Source organism: Primulina eburnea, chromosome 11 (genome assembly GCF_022965805.1).
Source record: "Primulina eburnea isolate SZY01 chromosome 11, ASM2296580v1, whole genome shotgun sequence".
NCBI classification, from domain to species: Eukaryota; Viridiplantae; Streptophyta; class Magnoliopsida; order Lamiales; family Gesneriaceae; genus Primulina; species Primulina eburnea.
This window is the reverse complement of record NC_133111.1, coordinates 278,400-305,171: the sequence shown is the minus strand read 5'-3', so window position 1 is coordinate 305,171 and position 26,772 is coordinate 278,400. Positions and strand designations below refer to the sequence as shown.

The 26,772-nt window shown below is 34.1% G+C and overlaps 2 protein-coding genes and 1 long non-coding RNA gene across 3 annotated transcripts; 1 reads left to right on the top strand and 2 right to left on the bottom strand.

The window, feature by feature from the left end:
* The first annotated feature begins 13,194 nt into the window (after window positions 1–13,194).
* LOC140806112 (uncharacterized) lies at window positions 13,195–17,369 on the top strand. The gene is made up of 13 exons (XM_073162592.1): window positions 13,195–13,272; window positions 13,355–13,436; window positions 13,532–13,596; window positions 13,664–13,761; window positions 13,836–13,887; window positions 14,007–14,099; window positions 14,318–14,428; window positions 14,629–14,929; window positions 15,704–16,173; window positions 16,287–16,396; window positions 16,496–16,554; window positions 16,644–16,831; window positions 16,918–17,369. The coding sequence occupies exons 2-13, from the start codon at window positions 13,364–13,366 to the stop codon at window positions 17,104–17,106; spliced, it is 1,809 nt and encodes a 602-aa protein (XP_073018693.1). The 5' UTR covers window positions 13,195–13,272; window positions 13,355–13,363; the 3' UTR covers window positions 17,107–17,369.
* Window positions 17,370–17,607: 238 nt separating this feature from the next.
* Window positions 17,608–21,456, bottom strand: LOC140804805 (uncharacterized). Its single transcript, XM_073160940.1, has 11 exons — window positions 21,026–21,456; window positions 20,535–20,622; window positions 19,529–19,620; window positions 19,325–19,443; window positions 19,038–19,153; window positions 18,835–18,962; window positions 18,661–18,747; window positions 18,401–18,461; window positions 18,272–18,312; window positions 18,065–18,185; window positions 17,608–17,921 (listed from the first exon to the last, which is right to left on the bottom strand). Exons 1-11 carry the CDS (start codon window positions 21,370–21,372, stop codon window positions 17,862–17,864), a joined length of 1,260 nt encoding a protein of 419 aa, XP_073017041.1. The 5' UTR covers window positions 21,373–21,456; the 3' UTR covers window positions 17,608–17,861.
* An 809-nt stretch (window positions 21,457–22,265) lies between these two features.
* Window positions 22,266–23,358, bottom strand: LOC140805751 (uncharacterized). The gene is made up of 2 exons (XR_012112324.1): window positions 22,521–23,358; window positions 22,266–22,437 (listed from the first exon to the last, which is right to left on the bottom strand). It is a non-coding gene; the product is annotated as an uncharacterized lncRNA (long non-coding RNA).
* Between the last annotated feature and the right edge of the window lie 3,414 nt (window positions 23,359–26,772).

The following is a 26,772-nucleotide window of genomic DNA, read 5'->3' as shown; positions in this document are numbered from 1 at the left end:
AGGGGAATTGTCAAATACGTTCTAGCGATCCAAAAATATTGGGAGTGCACCGATCATTTTCATTATGTGCTTTTCAGAATTTTAATCTGACACTCCTCAACTTCGTACTCTCCACATTTTCAGCCTAGGGATGAAATTTCATTCCCCTTTTTGACTCCCCTCACCTTACGTCTCTTTTTGTTTTTCTTTTCTTTTTTCTTTTTAGTACATAATTTTCTCATGTGTACTCTCTAGACTCTGAATATAGGGCATGTAAGTTCATTTGGTCCAGGGAATAATTTTCAGGCTGACCAGAGAATGATTTTCAGGCTCTATGCACATTTAAGAAAAAAGTTATTCCAACTTCAAGTTCACATAAGCTTTCTACTCGACTGCATGCTACTGGTTAGTCACTCATTTCCATAGATATTTCCCACAAATTTTTAAACTCAACTATCATTCATACAACAATCGAAACCCATTCATTGTATGTGCATAAGAAAATTCAATATTCAAATCAAAATTCAAGCTTTAAACAAATGGGGTATCAATAACGAGTAACAAGACCAATAAGCCTGTAAGTCATCAATCCAAATCATCATCGGCCAACAACATAATTGATTCAACAATAATAGATAACATGCAATAAACACAACTGACTGACCCCCGACTCCCCTCATACTAAGAGTGTGCAATGTCCCCATTGCAACATACGACTTAAACAAATACAAACTAAACACGGTTGCAAATCATAGAAACTAATGTAGAGCATATGACACAATGAAACACGGATGACAAAAACATGATGAAACAGAAAAAAAAACAGTAAACTCTCCTTATCAAGGTTCATCCTCCTCATGTTCTGGAGTTGGTACCCCAGATTCATCACTGTGCTTGCTGATAATCATATTGGAACTAGAACAGGTGAATTAACTACGGCGACAGTGGTATGGTCTCTGGTCATCGCCTCCTTGGATGAGCATGGTGTGCATCAGAGACTCCACATAGGGCAAAATGATCATTGAAGTTAGCATTGACGTGGTCCAGATGTGCCATGAATGCGAGAGACTCATTTTGAGACCGTCTTCGGGGTTGTGGCTACAGTGGTCACGATGCAGCAGTGCTCGATCCACCTTCATCTCCCTCACGAATGGGAAAATCAATTGCCGCTTTGCACTTACACGCAAAATGCGCTATATATTGAATTAATTAAATAAATACAATAACCTAGTATTTATAGGAGAAAAATAATGACGACCTTCGGTCGCAAAACCCAAATCTGCTAAGAACAACATCGTAACATGTATCCATTAAATTATCCATTAAATGTTGTATTAAAGACTATATTTCATACTACGACCTAAGATATATGTCATATCACTAGAATTGTTAGATTAGTTTTAGCTCATTTGTGTGCCGACTGACATACTAATGATTGCAAACTAGTTGACCCTTATAACACTGTCCAATATTTTCCCAATTATTCGGATAAAACCTATATCCCAGAGACAATAGCCCATTTGGGGCCTAGTTCCCTCCCTTCGAGTCTCAATCGTATTCATGCCCAATAATTTTCTGAGTTAATTTGTGAGGTAGCTATTTCTCTGAGCTCGAAATGCGAGTTCAAGATTTCTGTTGTTGTACAATCAGTTTCGAGATTATTATAATTTAGTCATCACGTGTCTGAATTCATTTATTTGTTTCCTCGTACAAAGGTGTGTTAGAGAAGGTGTCCAGCAAGCTAACATGTGACTTGAGCATTATTGACTCTTATGTAAAAACAATAATTATTTTAATTCTATTTTACGATTTTATCTAATTATGAAATTTAATTTATGTATTTCTATACAAGTTACATAGATAAAGTCATTAAATATACTATAAGCAACATTAGGTCCATGAGTCGAGTGACTCATGAATTTAATTACGAAGTGTACTATATATTCTAAATTCGTTCTTGATCAATTTAGTTGTCTAAGACAAGTATATAATGCTTCTCAAGCTTAATACTAGTATCTGTGATGTAATGTCACGTTTTATTGGTAAACCCATGTATGTCTATTTATACGGATGTGTGCTTATTTGATGAGGTACTGAACAACGGTCGATCGGATTTTCCAACTGATTATCATTTATAGAGTGGAATAATCAACGGTTATGCTTGTACATCATTAGTACTTAGACCTAGAACAACATGGAGGCTCTGCATTCTATCATATATTTTGATATATTTTCCATTGAGGGTCTTCAGATGGCAAGGTTTGGTATATTTTTAAAATACGTAAGAGCCAATATATTGTAATCGGGGATTCACAGCTCGTCCACGAGTGTGAATATCTAATATGATATGATGAGTTAATAATCCAAGGAATCTTTGGTAAAAGTAAGACATATGCATTACGAAAATGTGTTTTCTTTGTGTAATGCCCAAGATTTTATATCGTGTTAATTACGATTATTGATTTTAATCGAGACGATTATGAAAGGGCTAACCGAGACACGAAATGAGATCGCGTGCGAAAATTTATGTGCGAGGACAGTAGCATCGGCGCACATGCGCGACCGGATGCGCGCACATGCGCGAGAAGCCCAGAAGGTTTGGCGCACATGCGCGTCTTAGACTCGCGCACATGCGCGAGACAACCCGAGAGTTGTGAAGAATTCCTCGCGCATATGCGCGGAAGAGATGCGCGCATCTGCGCGAGCCACCGTATAGACACGCGCCGAGAATTAAGCCTCGCGCATATGCGCGAGGAAGTTGCGCGCATATGCGCGAGAGGCTTTGGACGAATTTTGAGATTGACACGTAGCAAGTTGCATGCAATATATATACATATAAGAAACGTATTCCCTCAGAATTCAGAAGAAAGAAAACGAGGCCGAGGAAGGAAATTAGTTTTGAGTTTAGAATTTGATTTTACGATCAATCCGTCCGTTAGATTTTAAATCCGACTTCGGTACTATGTTCCTATCAACGCAGGTTACTACGGGACGTAAGTTTTATTACGTTTTGACATGTTTGGAAATTATGATATTGTCAGAATTGAATGGAATTCCTATATGATGTTCTTGACATGTTAGACAGCGTAGAATCGAAGTCAGATTAAGAAACGGACTGAAGATGGAATTGTTATGAATTTCAGAATGAAATTGACTAGAATTGATATCAGATTTGTAGAGAGGTTGATTGTAAATTATTGGAATTGGTACAGACTGATATAGTATTAGCAGTATCGCAAGATTGTACTGTTGTACTGTCAGAATTCGATAAAACAGAGATGTTATGATTTATTTAGAATATTGATACAGTATATTGATATTGTCATTACCAGATTGAACAGTGACAGACTTCGAATCAAGACTTTAATTGTATCAGATCGACAGGAAGAAAGATATAAATAAATGTTGATTCGGGATTGCACAACTCGAGTTAGGTTTGACTTGAGTTTTCCTAAATCACATACTTTATTTTATTGCATTGATATTTACAGATTATCAGATTGATATGTTAATCTATTGACTTAGAACAGAGTCAGAGTCCGAGTCTAGGACAGATAAGCCTAGCTAGGGCAGAACCGCCGAGTCTTTCTCAGAACCGATAAGACTCTAGACTTACGGTGTATCGAAGAGCCTTAGATGTAGATCGACGTCTATATCAGACACTCGATACAACATACCAAAGTCTAAATTAGATTGGGATCCCTAGATTTGAGATAAGATAAGATTAGATCACGAGTCATTGATTCATGTAGTCAGACTAGATACATGTTTTGATGTTTGTTTATGCTTTTATATATGTTTTATATGATTGCATTTAATACATTGTTTATACTGGGATATTTATATCTCACCGGAGTTATCCGGCTGTTGTCTTGTTTGTATGTGTGCATGACAACATGTGGGACAGGTACAGGGTCACAGAGGTGAAGACAGATCGAGATTAGAGTGGTGATTCCGGACTTGGACTAGAGATAGGGTTTAAACACTTGATAGTTAGGTGTTGAACCTGAGATGTAAATTATTGTATGATGTTTGAGATTTATACTTTTATACTGATATGTATAGGAGTTTGATTCCATTACCTTCCGCATTTTAAAAAAAAAATTAGACTTTGATTACTATAATTGATTAATTAGTCCCAATGATGATTAAGAACTTGATTAGCATCCGGGTCCCCACACTTTGTTACACAGATCATCTCACTATTATTGCTCAAAGATACATCACATCGTTATCGAATTCATTTTCAACTCTTGATGTATCAGTGGTTGCATATTCATTTGGGATATTATCTTAACCATAATTTACCGGTTCTTGCCGACAATATAAGTGATACCTAGGGGATCATGAGGCGATGCTACTAGACACTCATACTATGACCCGATCGGTGCAATCACACTTAGGTTCTAAAATTCTTGATCAAGGGGTTGATGAAAAGAATGCGGCTAACTAGGGTGGGCCCGAATAATAACAAATGTTATTTCGAATCACATGAAATTGTGAATCCAAGACTAGTTATATATCTGAATCATTGAAAATCACACAATATTGGATTTGTGTTCCCAGTGAGATAATCAAATTCAAGGGGTTGAATTTGGGGACTGCATTTTGATGGAGATCAATTTATTGCTTATAAAAGAGTTCATAATAAGATTCTGGTATTGAAAGTTGTTGAAGTTAGCTTAACTGCTAATTAAGTGAGGGGAGTACAAATTCCAAATTTTGTGAAAGAGTTCACAAAACTGGCAAATGCAAAAAAAAAAAAAAAAAAAATGGAATAGTGAAAAATATGTACATTCAAAATTTGTACTTTCATTATGACAAGATTTGTGCCCTTGATACATCGACGTTGGCTGATCATCGATCCGGGTTATAATGAGTTCACGGTTATTTAATTAGTGAATTTAGAATATATTAATTAAATAGTAATTGCGTAGTTGTGACTACTATAAGATTTTCATGGAATATTCTAAAAGACGTCTATAATTAATTAATTTATTAAATAGTTAAATAATAATTATTTACTATTAATATATCATGTATTATAAATAATTTATAATTATTTAATTATACCAGATATTTTCAAAAATGAAAAATACTACATGAGAGTTTTAAATAATGGAATATAGAATAGTGATTCAAGGAGAATCCTGGTTGGATTGAAAAGCTGATTTATTAAATACATGTTATTAAATATTTGATGATACAAAATTAATACAACACACAACTAGAAAATCTACACATATTTTGATTCTCTCTCTCCAGACAAGAGCAATTTTGTCCACCACACTAGTGGGTCTTGACCGATCACTTCCCTTCTACCACGGCGAAGCTGCTCCCCACTCGCCATAGAGTCGCTGTTACTCTACCGAAATCCTACTAGTGGAAATTTTAATAAAATTTTGTCCACCACACTAGTGCAAATTTTAATAGAATTTAAAGGTTGAATAAAAAATTGTATCTCATGAATGTGGGAATGTCTTTTGGCTCTCCACATTCTTGAGTTACTTGAAGACTTTTGGTTCTTCATATTCTTGAGTTAATGAGAAGATTAATTGAGTTAATTAATCTTGCATAACTCTTGGTATGTATTTTGGGGCTTATAAATAGTGTGTTCATTTCCTCATTTCAAATGCATGAAAATTTTATCTCTTTCAAGCAATTTCTTGCATTTCAAATTGTAATTTTTCCATTTGACCTCCGTTAAATCTCGGTGATAAAGTAAATGTACGTTTTCAGTTCTCCGTAGCAGTGCCTCATGCTAAGTCACTGCTGGTTGTTTCGTTGTATCCTGGGAAGCAGACGTCCAAGACGATCCTTGAAGCACATACAGGAGGGGACAAATATGTTTTAAGGAAATTGTATTTCATATAGGCCTCGATTTTGTTTATTTTTATCATTTCTCTACTGTTTTACTTCACTATATTTTCTCTGATTTTATTTGCCAATACTTTTATGTACTATACCATTTGATATATTGTGCTACACTATTTTCGATGATTGATCATCTCAACGCAAATTTCATGTTGATTTATAATGCAGTCTACACGAAGAAAAAAGTCTCTTATTGTAGATCTATTAGAAGGTTGAAGAAAGTTCGTACGAATTTGCAAGAAAGAACAACTCTTCTAATCTCAAATTGATTTGATGTCCATCGATTTTAAACGCAAAGGTAAATCAAATCTAAACACTTTATGAATGATTTAAATGATACGAAGTCAAATAACGTTTTTAACGTCAAAACAAAAAATTATAAACTTTCATTATGTCTTGGGTGCGAAAAAACAGTATTACCTACAAGGTGTTCAACTTCCTTCTCCTTGGGTATCCTTTTCGTCAATTGCTTTCCCAATCTTGATGTGAACCCAATTTTCGCCTACTACAACATTAACTCTAGGAACCCAGTGACCAATTGTCCGATTTCAACCCTTCATTTCGACCTGCAGGCCATCCGTCCTCCTATTCCTCCTATATATATATATATATATATATATATATATATATATATATATATAAACAGAGTTTTTGTCAAAAACAGTAATTTCCCGCCAAAATGTCATTTCTAAAAAAAGAAAGGTTTATCATAAATATTTAAATATGTGTACTGCAATAAATGATCACTTCAATTATTGTTTGCATTGATTATATCAATTCATTTAATTCAATTTTGAATTTAATTAATTTTTATGTTATTAATTTTTATATTACTTCAAATATAAGTTATGTATTATATGTTTTTTTTTTATTTTTTTACTCGAATTAAAACCAAAGTCTATTGAAAACATAAACTATAGTAAAAATTTTGCATTGATTATATCAATCAGTTTAATTAAAAACTATATAAATAAAATTAAAATACAAATGATTGCAATGTTCAGTATCACTCATGAGGTAAATCATTCAAAAATAAATTTTTTTATTTTAAGTAATTTCCTGCCCAAAATTACTTACTGAAAAAAAAAACAATATTTAATTAGTTTATTTAATTTTTCTAAAAATAAAATTAGTTGAGTGTTAAAATTTATCACTACAATAAGTTTTTCTAATGAACATTATTTACCATTTAGTAATCATAATTTTTTTTATTCCAAATACATATTATTTCGAAATCACCTTAATTTGAAAGACTTAATGTGTTGTAGTTTTCTTCCAAAATCATATGTATATTGCAGTGTTTTTATAACCGGACCGTTAATTGAACCGGTCAAGCCTTAAAAAATGATTCAACCGGTTCCACCGGTTGAACCGAACGGTCGAACCGGATCAATAAAATTAATATTTTATTTATTTTATATAATAAATAAAATAGTAAAATATTGATTATTTATGTTTTTATAGTTTTTACTTAATTTTTAAGATGAAAATTACACAAATTTTTAAATAACCGGTTCAACCGGTTCAAAATGGTTCAACCGGTTTTTCCGGTTTAACCGGGTTTTAACCGATTTTTTCCGGTTAAACCGGTTTTCCGGGTTTTTACGTATCTTCGGACCGGTCTGGAGGCCGGTTCACGGTTGAACCGGTCCGACCGGCCGGTCCGGTCCGATTTTGAAAACATTGGTATATTGTATATCATGAATTGTCTTTTTAAAATTTCAAATAAGATAGCACAAAAAAATTAAAATAGATAGATTCAAAAGAGTTTTAAATGAACATTAAATTACTCTCAATAAACATGTATATTACCCTCAATAATCAGAAATGTTTGACACCCAATGCATGCAATTCGAGATTTACATAATTTGAAAGAGTTAAGGTATGCTATAATTCTGTCAAAAAGCATCCAATGTATAATTTTTATTCCTTTGAATGTCTTATTTGAATTTTAAATGATAAATAATGCAATATTATATATTATATTAGAAACCATTTTTATTATATTTATCTTACTAAATTTATTTAATCCAAAATTGAATTATGAAATGACTACTTTTTTCAGTATCATATATGAGTTGAATCTTTCCAAAATGTAATGTTCGTTTAAATTTATATTTGTTCGTTATTATGAACTACCTACATATGGAAACAACGAGAACAACGAGACATTAAGTTTGAAATCTGACTTTTTTGATCGAGAAGTAAAAAAATATTATTCATCTATTTATACAAAATTTTAATTTACGTATTACTAATGTGATAAATTTCTTCTATATTACAAATTAAAGTTCGCGATATATAATAATATAAAATTCCCGTAATGGAAATGATTAAACGAATTCTAAAGAAAGTGATCATCTTATTATAAGACATCTTATAAAATTTATTGACATTGTTTTGGAATACACATAGTAAATGTTAATAAAATAAATTTTCTGATTTATACATAATTTACTTATGATCACATGTTTCATTTTTCTTTCGGAATAATAGGTTGTTGTGTATATTATGAAGAGATTTTGTAAATAAAATTACAACTCATTTGGATAAATATATTGATGAAGCAATTATTGGTATCATTCAAATGTGTCAAACACATACCATGTCACAAAATTGCTGGTGAATGTGGATTTAGACGAAATTACTGAATTTTTAAAAAATTATTTCTCATTAATTTTATTGGATGTGATTAAAAATATTTTTTCATCACATGTTAAACAATAATAATATATAGCTTCTCGAAAATTTAAGAATTAAATATGTATTAAGGTTGGTGGCCAACATCAATACAATAAACACGATAAGCATCATGTCATTGCCTTAGGCTAATACAATCTAAAATTTTGATATATGATAGTGATTATTAGCCCAAAAATTAATCGACATGCGTTGTATTTAAGAATTTTTTTAAAAATTAGCGAAAAATAGTTTTTATTTTTATTTTTTATAATTATATTATTTTTTCCAATTTAAATATATATTCATTTTTCACTAATTTTTAATAGTATCATCCCGTACATCGTACGGGTTAAATACTAGTTTTCTTTTAAAAGCTTGGTCTAGGTCCTAATGAAGCTCATTAAGTACCCAGGCAGAACTAATTATTATTAAGGATTTTTGTTCAAATCTTGGCACGAAATCCTAAATGTGCTTTAACATATATTTATATGTGGGTGTGTGTGTGTATATATATTATAGCACATTTAGGATTTCGTGCCAAGATTTGAACAAAAATCCTTAATAATAATTAGTTCACACACACACGGTGTTTGGAATGTCAAAGATTTTGCATGCACATGCCGCAACCAGGATCAATAATCTAGATATATTATAAAACCGTGATATATTTGTTTATCATTTTCAATCATATACATATGAATTTGTAATTATTACTATGTATTAATGTTCTCCACAATTTTACAAATATAAATAAAAACAATAATTCATGTCTAAAATTTTTTTCATCCTGCCAACAAGCTTCATGATTATTTATTTAATTTCCTCTTATTTTTTTTAAAAATGATGTGAAAACTCGCAACCGTTATTATTTGGTATACATTTGGTAAACCCCAAACTAACACAGTTTGAGAACGTTTTAGTAGGAGGAATCAAACTCTTAACTATCGATCAAACATTCACTCATTTCACCAAATCGGATACCTTTTGAGAGCCAAATAAGAATTGTAAAATATGAAGCAACCATTGTATCGTTCAAACCCACAACCATAGAGCTAAGAGCATTGCGCTATACCAACAGAGCTAGACATCGGATCTCCATTTTATGGCATGGATCTATCAAAATATAAAGGATTAATATTGAAGTGAAAATTCCGATCTAAACAAAGCGTCAGTAACCAATGTCCTATGTACTCGTTGTTCACTTAAATTATATTCATGCATCAATTATCTTGCACATTGGTTTGAGTGATAATTTATTAGATAAAGATACCGAGTTATAGTAATCGACATATTTTTATACGGATTTTGCTATAAGGTAATATTTTTGGAAGGGAAAGAGAATTATTGAAGTAATTACTAGAATTTTTTTGAAAACAATAAGAAACAGAACATATTTTCGAACACGGTTTTTCATACCTTTACGGGGTGGGGACTCAGGGACGGAGCCACCCCAAAGGCTTGGGTGGGCTCCAGCCCAGTCTATTTTTTTGGGTCTAATTAAGAATATGGATTGAGTTTTTTTTTTTTTTTTAATATATTTTAGCCTTGTATTTTTAATTTTTATCCCAATATTTAGCCAATTTCTTGAGGGTTTTCTTTCACAGTCGTCCTCCCAAAATGGAAACAAGATGATGAGAGCTGTCAGTCTCCTACTGGTTGGAAATTTCACGTGAAAGAGTTTTAAATATTTGATTTATATTATTTAATGTTGTTTATCGATTCATTCATCCCAAAATGAAAATATTTTCTGGCTACGTCCCTGGGTGGGGTGGCCGACAAACGGTAGCACACGGAAATGAGCTATATTCTACTTCTCATGGGACTCCAGACAGGATTTTTTTAAAAAATATTATAAATTAATAAAATAATTGTAAAATGTGGCAAATTGTGGAGTTTTGTAAAACTATAACAATCCGGGACTTACTGTCCCGGATTCATATTTTTATTTTATTTTTTTTTAAAAAAAGAAAAGAAAGTGGAGCACAGATTTTTTTAAGAATAAAAATAAAAAGAAGATCGACGACGGTTTGTGCAAAACCATCGCTATTGGCGACGGTTAAACTAAAAACCGTCGCTAAGGTAAATCCGTGTAATCCTGTCACGGCTTCTAAGAAGCCGTGTCACTAATAGAAATGCAGGTATTCTTTCCATCATCGTCGAAAATAATTGTTCGTCATATTCATTCTCGCAACTTATTTCTTTCATTCGATTTATATGTGCAAAATCCATCTTTTCTACTTCGATCATATATTAATATTATTTGTTGAATTTATCGTCCATTTCATTTGGAGAGATACGAAGAGGTAATGTTTAATTTCATTGATAATATTATAATTACGAATACATGAAAATGATAAAGTCGTTGATAGTATTATAATTACCAATAACCTCACTACATTGGTGCTTAGATATTTACGACACACCTTGTAATATGCTTGACATTATACAAAATATCCTATTCTGGTAGAATGATAAAGTGATGCTAATTGGATTTCTCATACCAAATATTCGAAACCCAGCAGTGGCTATGTATTTAGCATCGGAGGTGGCGCAGTCTCTTGAAGGTCATCTAAAAAAACTTGCATCGCTAGATCGACAATGAAATCTGAAATCATAACACTTGATAAAGGTGTGAAAGAAACGGAGTGGCTTTGCAACTTTCTAGATGATATTCCATGTTTGAAGATAAGATTGTCGGCAATAATGAGACATTGGAGATAATCAGTTGGCAAAAGAAGCATCTAAAATGGTAGGTCTTGACATATTCATCGAAGACATGACACAGTGCCAAAACTGATCTCAAATATAATTATCTCTATTGATTATGTTAAATCAAAAGGTAAATTGTCGTGCTTACAAAAGAATTAAATAGAGATAAGATACACAACTTGTCTAGAGAAATAAGTTTAAAAACTATAAAATAAAATTTTCATAGTGGAAACACAATCTTTTTGATTGAAAATCCCAATTTATTGATTCAATGTGATAATTAAATTATGAAAATTTGAGTTAACACTCATGAGTTCTTCCCTTATCATTCATAGGACAATGAGTGTTGATGTCTACCAATGTAGTGAGGTTAAATATTGAGCTTTTAATGATTCCTTAGCATGTAAAAGGAAGAGTATGATAGCATACTCTTAAAAGGAAACCATGTATGTAAATGTAAAGACGGGACCTGTCTCAACGAAACTCATATGAAACCAAGAAGTGTTACATGACCAAAACGGACACAACCAATAAAGAACCAATGAAATTGTAAGAAATTTATTGTGCATGTATTGTTGTCTAGTCTTATATATGTCGTTAAGAAGCTCAAGACTTCAAGTTTACTTTGTGGCTCAGAAAATCTGATATCATTCTTCTAAGGAAGGTTCAATATCCGAAACCACATATCCTGATACGATAATTTTCCTTTGTACACTCCTTTCGACACCATATGCATTCATGCATTAATTTTATTATACAGGGGACTGTTGGAATGTTTTAAGACTCAAAGAATCAAAATTAAACAAAGAAAAATTTAAAAGAATGTACCAGAAGCCAGGGGAGGCGCCGAGTCCAGACCACATGAGAGGCGCCTCCTGTCGTGCAGTGGAGGCGCCCAGTGCGCTAGAAGTTTCATGTCGTGAAGGAGGTGCGCAGGCACATGTAAAATGGTGCCTAGGCGCTTGGGGGCGCTGATTGACATTGCGAGTTTTAATAATATCTTGCATTTAAATGGTGTCTCTTGACACTTTTCATCAGATTTTTGGATAAAGTGACACCTATTTGACAAAACAACACGTCCCTGATAATTGTGATATATAAATATATGATCCAAGACAACTAGAAATGATTGATTATTTTTGGATCATCAGTCTTTATGTATACGTTGCTTTCATTTGTGCCTTATCCTATACTTCCTTCTTTGAAAGAGAGTATACTTTATTTTTTGGTCATTGTTCTTTCAATTTATAGTACTTTTATTTTAAGAAATAGTTGTTGTATCTTGAGGAAGATTGCCATAAATCAAAATATAAATACGAAACAAAATTATTTTTAAGAAAAGAATGTCAAATATTTACCTCATTATGTCAGTTATCTAGATTTGAAGAACACCACAAATAAGATTTAATTCTCTTTAAAAAAGGAATTGTTTTAACTTTATAATTTCAAGGTTATCATCAAGATGTATGCTAATCAAACATCAACATGCGGCAATGTCTGGTCTAGGTAACTGCTATTGTCATATCATGTGAAGGTTTCTTGACATCTTCATATTCCAATACAAATAAAAAAACGTTATCATATATGATTGGATGGTAGCTACTGTTTTTTCTAATATGGCGTCGTATTTTTATACGGTTTGTAGCCGTTGAAGTCGGAAAATGTAGCGAGTAATGACTGCTACATATATTATTATATTTTTAAAAAAAGAAAATCCAAAATTCGTCGAACATGTAAAATTGGTAGAAAACCATCTGAAGTTTCCAGGCCCAAATACAAGATAAGTTGGGCCATGGCGTGATTATAATATGGACGACAGCTGCAGGCCCAAACCTATAAGATTAGACGTGTATTTTTTCTAGAGAAATTTGGAACTTTAAAACATTTTATTTATTATTATTAAGTAAAAGTCTTGGAAAAAATTTCATATTTCCCGCCAGTATTAAAATTTATAACACCTGGGTAGGTGAATTCCAATGGCGCGTAGAAGAAGAAGCTCTTCACTTCGTTTCTCAACTCTCTCAATCGGTACCAAAAACCTACCAATCTTTGCGTTTAAGTCCACTTTGCAGTTTTTGAATCTTTCTTGCCCCCCCCCCCCCCCCCCAAGGAAATTGTCATGACGGTCGTAATGGAAGCGAATAATTTTACATCTGATTCCGATCCCCAGTCTGGCGGAATTCAAACATTTGGTAACTGATTTCGACCTAGTTTAATTGTTTTGTTTTATCTTTTTGTTGCGGTAATCATATTCATGCTGTGTTAAAATCCCTTTCTATGTTTCCAGGGGACTATTATTTCGTGCTAGCTAGACCAACCGATGTAGAAAGCCATAGCAGGTCCCTTGTTCAGGTAAAAAAGTACAGCATTCTAAGCATATGATTCACACTAATGATGAATATTTGAATTGATGTTTCAGGAAGCATTTTCTCTTTACACTAAGGAGTTAACTGCAATGAATTATGCTGCTAATACTGGAAAGGAATCCATGTTTCTTCAAAGATGTGTTACAAATGGGTGAGGAGACCTGCAAATTCTTGTGCTCCTTAATTTTTTCTTTTAACTTTCGAATGTTGCCTTATTTTATCTAGGAAGTATTGTACTTTAATAATGAAGTCCAAGGATGTAAACCAGCCTGGAGAGGTACGTTGCATTGGTCGCAATCCATAAACTTACCAGTTTTGCTGTTTCTGTTGCCTATGAAGATGTTACTGCAAAAATTGGATGCACTCTGATTACAGTTCAATTTTATTTTTAAACAGGTCATTGCAGCGATTACTTATCAAATAATTCCAGCTGATACACTTTATGCTGAAATACCTCTAGCGGCTGTTAGATCAATCTTCCAAAACAAGGTTCTAGGCGTTATCTCCTCCCCTGTTATATATATACAGTAACATGGCATCCGAATTGTATAACACATACTTTGTCAATCCAGCTCTTCCTATACTTTTGTTTTTCCTTCCAAATGTTGTATGCTCTTGCCGAATTAGGTTTTTCTATGCTCATTGTTATGTATATTTCACATTTTTGGCTTTTGGATTGGAATTACTGATAAATGATGGAATTTCAGGGAATTGGCAGTTTAATATTCTTGGAATTGAAAGAAAGGCTGCTGAGTGTAGGTGTTCGCACCTTACTCTGTTGGGGAGACAGAGAATCTGAAGGATTTTGGATCAAACAGGTTCGTGTTGGATATCGAGTTTCAATTTTGGTCATGACTGCTGAAAAAATTTCTAAGGTGATTGCACTCAAGTAGAAGCAAAGCATGGTCTGAGAAGGATGGCTTTTTCACAACATCGTGCTTCTTTTTTATTGCCTCTGTTTAAACAATCAGTATGTGTATGTGCAATTGCATACTTTTTTGATTGAAGTCATATGCAGGGGTTCATGGTGATTGGCAAGGCGAATAAAAAGGAAAGAGCTTGCAGACTTCCTATTAAAGCTGGTGTTCGGCGGGCATTATGCTTTCCTGCTGGTTCAACTCTGATGGTATCTCATATTTTCATGGATAGCTCATCCAAAGCTATGGAGCTCTCATTGCCACCCCTACAAATGAAGCATCCGGAGTTGACAAACATGACACACGTCCAAAAACCCTGCAAGGAAGTAGAACATCTTCAATGGACTGGGAGTGGATACTCTGAATCTGAACAATTGGGACTTGTAGTGTTTTCCAATTACGGTACGTGTCTTTTGCCAATTTTCAATGCCAGGGTATGTTTGTACCTCTGATTTTTTTTTCCATGTTCACAATGTATATTAAAGTTAATAATCATATTACCCAGAAGAGGTTGCTTATATTTAGTATATCAAATACCAAATTTGTTATACATCATCACATTATACTAAATAGGGCGTCCTTTGTCCTTGAGTTCACGAGCTTAGTAGTCTAAGCAAATGGAACTGGCCTGAAGTGCTGATAACCATGTACGGGAGGTAGTAGCTCATGAAAAACCAAAAATTCCGGCTTAGTAAATGGGGTATCTCATGCACAGTACTGAGCTCGGTTGTAATTTCATTTGTACTTCTTTCATCATTTTTAAGATATTTGAGTTCCTCAAGGAGACATTTGGATAAGTGGGTTTGAAAGTATTTGATTTTAAATTCATATCTCAAATTTATTATATCCATTTAGCTCAGTATTAAGATCAAGGACATGAAATCCATTTTGTTGGTCCAATAATACTTTTTTTTTTGCTTAATTTAAAAAAATCGGCTGCTCTAGTCATTTCAATGACATGATTTGAAGTCTCCTCACGAACCCAAATACCTCTATCCAAATGCACCCTGAAAGGTTTGTACTTTTATCTCTAGTCAAGTGCAACTATGTTTTACACGAAAAACAGTGGTCTCAGATAGCTGAGTTTATGCTGTGCGCTGCATTCTATGGCCCAATGTTTTACCATTTACCTTTCAAATTCAGCTATATTCTTAATCTACTTTATTTTTGTCATAGATTGCCCAAACGTTGATCCACATCCCATTGCAAAGCGTTATGTGGCTAATACCAATGGAGTAAGAGAAGCTGGAGGTGCAACTGACATGGAGAATTGTTCTGGTTCAGTACAAGGAGGTAAGAAACGGATATGGGAAACTTCCAGCTCGTCGCTGAAGTCTAAAAAAGTTAAGGGAACTCATTCAAATGATTGTCAAGTGGCTTCTCAATGTCCTGTTTGGACAAGTGATGCAAGTATAATGAATTTCCATGATAGAAACCTGAAATCATTCAGCGAACACAAACTTATGCCTGAAGCTTCACTAGCAAATTCCACGAGTAAAAGCACTTGCGGAAAATACAAAGAATGTAGAGCAGGAAATATGTCCATCAATGATCATAGCTGCCTGTTAGTCCCACAAGCGGAAAAATGTATCAAAATTATGCTCATGAACATTGCTGATGATGATAAGAGGTTAACTCTTACCAAGGTACCACCTAATCTGCTAATACACTACCATAGTTATTCTAATGATTCACCTCTCTGGCCAGGAAAAAGATAGCATAATATTTATTTTGAACCAATATGTCCCGTTTCATATAGATAATTGAAGACATGGGGGGAGTAGTTACCTCCAATGGAAGTGAAAGCACTCATGTTGTTTCAGGGGAAGCCAGAAAGACATTTAACTTTTGCATTGCTCTCTGTTCAGGGTTTGGCTTCTCTCTAAAAGAGATATAATGTAGCGCTACAGTTATTTAATTATATCTTGTGTTCGTCTGTGATATACAAACTTGTTGAACTAAATGCAGATGCTGGGTTATCTCCGCTGCATGGCTGAAAGAAAGCTTCAGAAAGGGTAGATTCGTAGGTATGTTACAAGTCCAACTTTTTCCAGAATCATTTTAACGCCCATTTATCTAGTGCTGGTACACAATTCGGTTTCATCTGATTATGCAGATGAAATGCCATTTATTCTGAAAGATGATGACTATGTAACTAAGTACAGATGCGAGCTAAAATCTGCAATGTTTAGAGCTAAAGTGAATCCCAATGCATTACTTAAAGGTCTTGATATATGGCCAGCAACTCATGTACAACCTCCAGCTAGTACCCTCTCAGCCATTGTTAAGTCGGCCGGAGGAAATGTAAGCCACCACAAACCGTTTCTTTTGGCATTGAATGACATGAACTGCAACTATAATACTTGCTTCATTCTCTTGGAAAAATTTAGGTGATCAGAGAATCAGATGAAGTAGAGGATATATCGAAAACAATATTTTTGTCATGCGAAGAAGACATGGAAGAAGTCCTTGCAGCAGTCAAGATGGGGATCTTGACATTTAGCATGGATTGGTTTATGAATTGCATCATGAAGCAAGAACTTGATCTTGAAGCAACAAAGTTCGCAGAATCCCTGTAACTTATATTGATGAGTGCTGTGCGGAAATGCCCACGGTTTCGTGGTCCAGAAATGTTCACTGGAAAATGACGTACGTGTACAAGCAAGTTTAGCGCATGGTTTATTTCCCATACTAAAATTACAAGCAATAGCTTAGGAATATAAAGTATTTCGAACTTGAACAATGGGGAGGAAACTTTTATAGGAGTTCGGTATGATTTAATTATAATCTTAGTTTTTATCTAATAATTATGTCTTGGTAATAAAAAAATTCTGAAGACGTGTACCCACTATGATGCGGTTCAACGATTCTTTCAAACAGTGATTAACAGTAATAATATATGAAAGGATATTGTTGGTTCTTTCGTATGATAATGAATTCCGAGCTATATGTTATGGCCCAGTAGATTTTGAATAATTTGGTTTTTTGAAAAAAACTTGTTTGTTGAGTACGACTTTCTCCTATTATGTGCCAGAATTTATTTATATGTTTTAACAGTTTTAAATTTATATTTGACACAATAAGGGATAATGTTACCTTTTTATTTAAACAGTATGCTACGACAAGAAACAGAGTACACAGCTCAGAAGTTTATCTATGCTACTAAAGTTATATGGCCAGCAAAGCTACTCCATGTATTGGTAATACTCCATGTATTTGGTATAAAAACCACAGGGAAAGCACTCGTTTTCCTGTATATTTAAATTTGGTTCGGATTGGTTCGACACACAAGAGAGAGTGGGCACTGACGTAAATTTCTCACACTGATTTGAGTTTATTTATACCAGCCTGTGAGCAACCACCGCAACAAGAAACAGAAGCCGCAACAAATGGCCTGCAAATCATTAAAACCATGCAGTAAATTTTGAAGAAGAAACAAAATATAGCAGTAAATTTTGTCATTGGCGCAGTCTCGTAAAAGTATAAGAGAGAATAGGCGCTTATTGACTTGATACAAGGAACTTTTTAGAATATTACCTGAAATGCCAAAAGTAGAACACACAGAGATTTCTCTGACTTGCAACCGAACAGTCTCAAAAATAAGTTAACTAGAGTTCCATCAGTTGTCCCCGTTAATAGACCGGTCTTCGGGTCGAATCTGAGTATAACAAGTGAAGTTTATCTAAGATATCAAGTGAAGGAGAGAAAAAATTAATATAATTGGGAAACTAAGTAACACCTAACCTTGGTAATCGATGCCGAGGACATGGTATAATACCAGCTAGCTGAAAAAAGTAAGTAGGAATTAACACATAGTTTGGCATTTCTTGTCATACCATTGCCTAATTTTTGTGTGTGTTAGAGAGAGAGAACCTGAGGGAGCGAAAGGAGGAAGTTGAGAACTTGTGGAGTGAAGAATATCAAAAGTGTTTCACTGCAAACAATTTAATAGCGGAACAAATTTAAATTTCGAAACTGGTAAATTGAGTAAACAGAAAGTGCATGTCCTTTCATCTGTTTGAACTTAGAAGTATTTGACATTCAATAATTTTCATCGGATTGCGTCAACATTGAGCAAGCCTCCCTAGATCAATTTGTCTTATAATGCAGGAGTCAAAAATGAAGTAGCGGACCTAAAATGGCCTAGAATGCCAATAACCGCCATGGTCATTCCAGCAAAGTACGTGTAGGTATCACCAACAAAAACTGAAGATGGATACCTGTCATAAAGGCAAGCACATACACAGAAGTTACAACACATTATTAATCTTAATGGGCACCTAAAGAAAGAATGCTAGAATCATTACCAGTTGTAAGAAAGTAAGGCTAAAGAGGTGGCAAGTAAAGGTTGACCAAGATAGATAGAGAATGCATGCGCTTGTTTGTACTCGGGATCAGTAGCCACCCCAATTTGCATGACATTATGTATCAAGATCTGAAATTAAAATATGTCATATTTGGTACAAAAATTTGAATTGATTATTATAATGTAAAAATACTTCTTTCATACAGCACAAGCAATAACAACTGTTTGTCCGACTTCAAGGCCATTAATGCCGGCATGAATGTTAATTGAATTTGTGCAAAATACAGCCAAGAGCCCCATGTAAAGCTTATATATCCATCCTGACAACATAAAAGAAAACGAACAAAGGGAAGTTACACGAGGACAAACTATGGAAAATTTCAAATATATCGTTATATGCATAAAAAAAAACCAAATCCACCAAAAAATGGCTCCCGTTTTTTTATTCGTAGCGATTGGTATCAAAAGAAATATTGTTGAAAACATCTTACCTAAATCTATAATCTCCAATCCGATGTATGGAACAAGAGGCTTTGGTATAACAATCGTTGTATGTCCAGCATACGCCATCAATAACGGAAGAGCTGCAATAGATGGCAAAACTAGTTTCCTGTCTTCAGGATTTAATAAGTTTAATAAGTATCCACCGAAGAAGTAAATTTGAAATTAATACAGATGAGATTTGAGACGCTCACACTCTCCAAGGTACATCAAGGACGTCATCAACAAATCCAAGAAGCATCATGAAGCAAATCGACGCAAGTGCCGCATTATATTCAACAAGCCACTTATCATAATAGAAGGCAACATGTTAATGCTCCGAATATATGAAGGTACTAAACTAAACTAATCAAATGGAAAAACAAATAAAAAAATTGACTGTTAAATGTAAAAGGAAAAAGAGGATATGTAAGTTAAAGAAAATAAGCCTTGACACAGACATAAGATCTACTTTAGTTTTATAATGTCTCAGATTTAAGTACATGATATTCCCTAGCTATTCAAGTCACAATATTTTCATGTCTTTGATGAGTTTCTATGAGACACCTAAACACCAAGACCATCATATCTCTATTAGGAATGTATATGCATAATTGATAATCCCGCCTTGTAATTATCAAAAAATGTATATTTTTTTACTCTACAATCATGGTGAATCAGCATATTGAGACTAATATACGCAATTCCATAACTTTAATACGCTGATGCCATTAGCCAAATTTCTTCAAGTTCCATCTTCAGAAAGTTTCATAACTGATCCACACTATGCTGCCACGTCCCCTCATTTTATTGTTGTTTTATCCAATATGAATTTCAAATCTTTTCATGGAAGAATTCAACCAGTCAAACTTGCGTCTTTTCTTATATCTTCAGAAGCCCCTTATAAAGATTTAGAAAATTTTGAAAAATGAAAATACCCTCAATATTGTAACTTGGCACGGCAAATAATAAACCAATCGACTTTTTGGTAGTTATTCACTCACTAATAGTTGCGAGAATACTCGCCCTTTCTCATTCATCAGGTCACTGTGTTTTTACTAAAAATTACGAACAATCTGCTATGAACAAACAATTGAAACAGTAAGGAAGATTTCTAGTGTTGCCAAATACACTAAAATCAAAATAACAAAGAGTGCCATGCTCCAGCATAGGCATATCAAAGACTGCAAAAATGCATATGATACCAGATTTTATACTTACATTTGAATCTGCGGTGAAGTTGAAATATTGAAACAAGATCGCCACCACTAGAAAGACTATTCCCACAACAATGCCCAAAGATTCAGGTCTGCATCATATCAAATACTAACAACTAAAGTAACTTATAATAAGCATCCACATCTAATCTAGAATAGTCCAAGGTATATAGAATATAAACCAAATCTGACTTAAACATAAATATTTTAATTAGAAAAAAAAAGAAAAGAATTTTGTGCCCCTGCTCAAAATTCTCCATCTTAATTTTACACCTCGCCTGCTTCCCACCAAAGGAAAAATAATCGACACATGCATAATACCAAGCACAATAAAAATCCACAGCCAATCTAGAAAATAAACCAAAATCAAGAGAAAAAGAACTTAAAAGAAAATATGCAAACTCATTTCAAAATTCGCCCAAAACATATGTACACAAACAAAACCCTTAAGATCCCCCGAAATGAAACAAAGAATCAAAAGTGAATTTAACTTACACTTTGATGGATCCCTCGGGGGTACCTTTCTTGTTGATATCATACCCAAATAAATTCCTTCTCAGAACGTATTTCGAAGCCACGGGAATCACGGAAATCGTAATAAAAAACCCTAACAAGCTGACGAATGCATTGATCAAAATCGATTTTTTGAGTTCGTAGTCAATGTTGTAGCGACAGAAAATCAAACAGAAGTATGGGATTGAAAACACTGCAAAAAATATGAGTATCGTAGACAATTTAGCAGGACGAAGTGGAGGGTCTGGTTGTGGGGTTTCGGATTTGGATCTCCCGTCGTCGGGTTTGGCGGCATCTGCGGCTGGTAGAACTCTCTTCCTAGCTGCCATTCTATATGGTCAAATACCGGCTTATTGGATCTATGGCTGTGGCTTGAGACATTATACACTACCTTTCTACAGGGTATTTCTTCAAGTTCTGTTTTTTTCCTTTTAAACAATTTTATGAATTTCGTTTATTATTACTTTTTCTTAAAACTACCATGATGCGTTCGTGTTGGGTAATTCAACAATTCTAAATTATAGTATTATAATTCCAATAAGATGATGGTTTTGTACAAACAGTCGTTGATCTCTCTTTTATTTTATTTTAAAAAAAAATTTAAAAAGTTAAAATCCGGATACATGGAGAATCCGTGCCTCACTTTCTTTTTTTAAAAAAAAATTAATAAAAATTATGAATCCGGGACAGTAGATACCAGATTGTATTTGTTTTACAAACCTTCACAACTTGCCACATTTTTACAATGAGAATATTAATTTATAATATTTTTTTAAAAAAAAACCCTCATCATCATATGTGCTTGGTGAAATGGAATTGAGGGAGGGGATATTGTGTAAAAAAAGATGTATACGTTGGTTGTGAAATATATTATGAAATACTGGCCATGTGGTCGGTTTTTTATAAAAAGTTTGACATTTTTCTTTGAAATGGTACATCTTATAATTTTATACACGTCACATATCGAAAAGAAAAAATAACAATGACAACACAATTAAAAAAGATTCCATAATAAAGCAGGCATTGTACAATAATACTTGGTGAAATCCAAAATCATCTTGAAGCTAACCAAACTAATTTGTTGGTTGGCAATGCCACATTCCCTCTCCAAAAAACATCATCTAAACAAGTTTGAGACTGCAAAACAAAAATGAAAGATTGTGAATTAGCACAACTACTACTCCTAATTTATGTTTTTTAATTATTTCTGATGTGTGTGACATTGCATGGATATGTTCTCAGCCACTTGCAAATGTTCCATTTAGGATTGATCGTTTTCTTTGCAGTTGGTCAGTGACACTCCTATCTTCATTTTTTTTATTAGCCTTTAAGGTATTTCTTCTTGCATTGGTCATTAAAGTTCTCAAATCCTCACCTTCTTCAATTGGTCATTCCTGCAAAATAAATGAGAACCAGATAAGAAATCTAGAGAATGGGCTCAAATAATGGTGAAAACAAAACAAAATGAAATAAATACTTTCGAAGTACTCGGCGGTGGGAAACAAGACGACGACCTGAAGGGTCAAGAACAGCTGGAGAGAAACATACAAAAAACATTTGCAAGAATTGAGAATCCATTGAAACTTGGCCACAATCAAGGAAAGAAAAGAATCACGACGACTTTCAAAGTGCAGATCCAGAAAGCACATATGTGTATGACCTGAATAGGAGTCATGGGTCGAGTAAGAGGGCGTGAATCCAAAAAAAAGTAAGTAAAATATTCTTATATTTTATTATTTTGAAGTTTTGAAAGAAAATATATGTAGATATGATAAAGAGGAAGCATCAAGATTTTAAAAATAAAATCTCTACATCTCTACAATCTTTTCAACAAGTAGAGATAAAAGGCAGGAGAAGAGAGAGAGACACAAGAGAGAAAATCACGAGAAAGAAAAAAAGAGAACACCAGAGAGGAAGAAGGGGGGAAGAAAGGAGAATAAAGAAGAAGAGGAGAGAGGTGTGAGAAAAGGAGAGACATACAGAGGAGAGAGAACGGAAGGAAGGAGGGGAAGGAAGAATGGAGAACAGAGAAGAAAGAAGAGAAAAGAAGAAGGAAAGCAGAGGAAAGAGACGTGAAGACAGAGAATAAGGAAACAGAAAAGAACAGAGGTGAACAGAAACTAGATGGAAAACAACAGCAAAGAAGAAGAGGATGAACACCCTCTTTATTTTGTTTTCTTCTATGAATCTAAATATGAATTTCACTTTTGTTCCGAATTTATGAAATATATTTCTTTAGTCTAAGACTATGATATGACCATACAATACTTTGTTGATATTTGATTTCTTTTCAATATATATATTATACTTTTAATAATCAATTGATGTTGGTTTAATATTTTTTGTTAATACTTTGATCAACTATTTACATGTCTGTTGATTAATCACGAATCAGAAAATGATTGGTTAAATATAGCAAAAAAACAACATCAACACGTGTTTAAACTGACTAGAAATAGTATTTGGTTTCAGTGTGCGATTTTAGGTGAAAACTGAAATTCTACTAAGATTTAATGCATTTAGATCTAATTAAATTCAATTAGAAATAATTGGATTGATAGATTTAAATAGGTATATTAACTCGATGAATCATTTAATAAATAAATTGAAGATTTCACCGTGATTGTCGAGAATTAAATAATTAATTGAATTTTAACACGTGTCAATATAGTAGAGTTTGGTACTGTTGTATGTCTTAGTACTTTATTTGAAGTTGAATCCCTCCTTGATATTTAAATCCATCGTTTTTAGTCGCAATTAATTAATAACGTAGATTAATAATTCATATATCATCTTTTTATTTATTTTATCTAGCTTAAGTTAAATGATAAAAATTATAGTAATTTAAAATTAGTCTATGTGAGATCGATACTTGGACTCATCATCCAGTTACTATAACTTGACTTAGTCCGGCTATATTTATTATCAACCGAAATCGTCGGTCAAAGCCTAATATGATAAATTCCACCAAGTCAGAAGAATTGTGCGGTTTGAGAAATTGATCTGCAAATGATCGAGGAAGTTGACACACGATCCACGATCACTAGTCGTGAAAGATGGGTGAAACCGCTTGGAGGAATGAAAAAAATGAGACATGATCATCAGAAAAGATGTCAACACAGCTCATCAATCAACAAATCAAGCAAAATGCTTTGTAAATATCGTCAATTCTAGTTCATTTATTTCCGGTTTCTATGATTTTAGTTTTTCTTAACCCTAAGATTTTGTTTCCAATTTTCTAGTTATAAAAATATCTATTTATATTAGAATAAATTTTTTTTGTTTTTGTTTATAGATATTACTTTCGATTGGTTTGTTTTTTAAAATTAATTTCCGGTTCTTGATGTTTATAAAGAAGCTCACATAATTAGATTTTAAATTTTGATTTGACATATTTAACACAAATTTTCATGATAAACACTTATATCAGACATGCATGCATCCCCAACGAAATTCATGACAAAGGCACTTTTCTTCTTTGAAATTCAATGATACGTTAAATCAGTCTGATATGGCTGACAGGAACAGAACAAGCTTAGAAGAAGAAGGGAAGGTGTCTATTTTTCATTCCCTACACGCAAAAGTAGCCACCGAGTTTATTAGCCTTCTTGGAAATTTGATGTCCGTCTAAAGTGTTGGTATAATATAATGTCACACTGGCCAAATCGTTTTTATTAATCAATTCTTAGTTTGGTTATACGGCTATAAAGTAGTCTCTAGGTGTTCCTTGACAATTTTTTTTTCTCAAAAAAAAAAAAAAGGAGAAGAATGAATGGTAAGACAAATAAAGTCAGTTACACCCACGTGGGATGACATTTCTTGGATGTCATATTTTTTTCCTTGGTAAAATTTGAATGAATTGTGACTTGTTTGGAGACAATCGTAATAATACAAATATTTCTGGTGGTGACCAACATTATAATAAACATTAATAGCAAACTTCATTCGTTAACAATAAAACCTTGTGTCTCATCCTCTCCATTATTGATGCGATCCAGGCGAAATAGATGAGCAGGGTCGGGTGCTCCACCGGATCGAATCAAGTATTTGTAGTGTTGTTTAGGAAAATGAACAAGGTATATGGCTTCAATCTTGACCTGCAAACAAGAAGATGAACTCGCGAATGGGCGCCGGAGGGGTGTCCGACGTGACCACTCCGATGATTAAATCAGCAGGCAAAGAAGAAATTAAGCAATATATATGCGAATATATGTGAACAATACTTTTTAGTTCAAAGAGTCTCTCCTTTAAATGAATTTAATACCTGCTATTTATAGGGGAGGAATGAGTAGTTTCCTCGATTTCCGTGACATCTACTAAGTCGGTTTACCTTCCTAGCTTCTGATGACTTCTCGGACACTCCAAGCCCAAGTTGCTCTGGCAGATTAGATGGCATGTAATGATTATACTCAAGTGTGGCTCACTTGTCGAGGTAACGCTATTTTCGAGGTTGCCAAAGTGGATATGCAACTGGGAAACACTACCCGGTCAGGGGAGAAGCACCCGACCAACTCTATGAGAGCCCGGGTAAATAATAAAGAATTGCGTACAACACCAATCCATCCGGGAAGAGGAGTTATACCATCCGGGAAGAGGAGTTATACCATCCGGGAAGAGGAGTTATACCCGGATACTCCTGAAATCGACCCTGACTATGACCCGGATCCTACTAGGGGTATCACCACCCATCCCTAAAATAGTCGGGCTAGAGCTTGACTCGCTGTCCCGATTTGATCCTTTCTGCACTCTTTGCAATTGTGAACAAATATTTAAACAAGGGAACTTTTGGAGTGTCTCGTATCCCATATCCTTGACTCCCCGATGTCTGATAATCACTATTCTCGAGAGAATCGATCGAATACATTAATGAGGATGCTACTGAAAATTGCTCGTTTTTCAAGGTAATGATGAGTCTATACTCTCAATAACTGCACACGTCTCTTCACTTGGACGCACGATTTCCTAAGCGTCCTACGATCGTCCGATTAAATTTGAATCGAAGGTAGAGATGAACGCTCTACCCTATAAATAGAGACCTTGCTTATCCTTCCATCTTATCAATGCAATGGCAAGCTCAAGCAATTCGAAAGCTCCTGATATGGCGGGGGAATTTATGCGTGCGGTCACAGAGAGACGGAAGACTGATTTGGAAGACGAAGTTTTCCACAAAATACTCCTATTTTGGGAAAGATTGTACGAGCTGGAATCTTCTCAGTACGCAGAAGGGGCTCCTGCTCCTGAGAACGTGGCTCGTATGCAGAAGTACCGTGAACGTCTTTGTGTTGCGGAGTATGTGGACATATTTACTCACCATGGTGTCTACGCACTAATGCTAGAAAAGGAGTTGAAGATCCTGGAAGACATAGCCGGGTCAGATAGCTTTGGCAAGACCGCTACCGGAGATCTTAGCGGTTGGCTGCACAAATGGAGGGTTGCTGTAGAGGATGAACATCTCCGTGTAATTCGTGCTCATTTTTAATAATGAAATGTCCTTTTGTTTTCGTTCTAGCACTTATCTGGTAAATAGCGAAACCCACTTAAACGAAATTAAATAATGAAAATTGACATGACTAATAATCCCTAGATAATAATGCTTAGGCCAATGAGGTCTCGGTCTACCAGTTTGTTATGTTGAGATCTCGAGATTGTAGTCCGAGAGAAGGAATAAACAGGGACCAAGAATCCCCCGGTCTGCTGACGTGGTGCCATAATAATATGAGATTTATTGA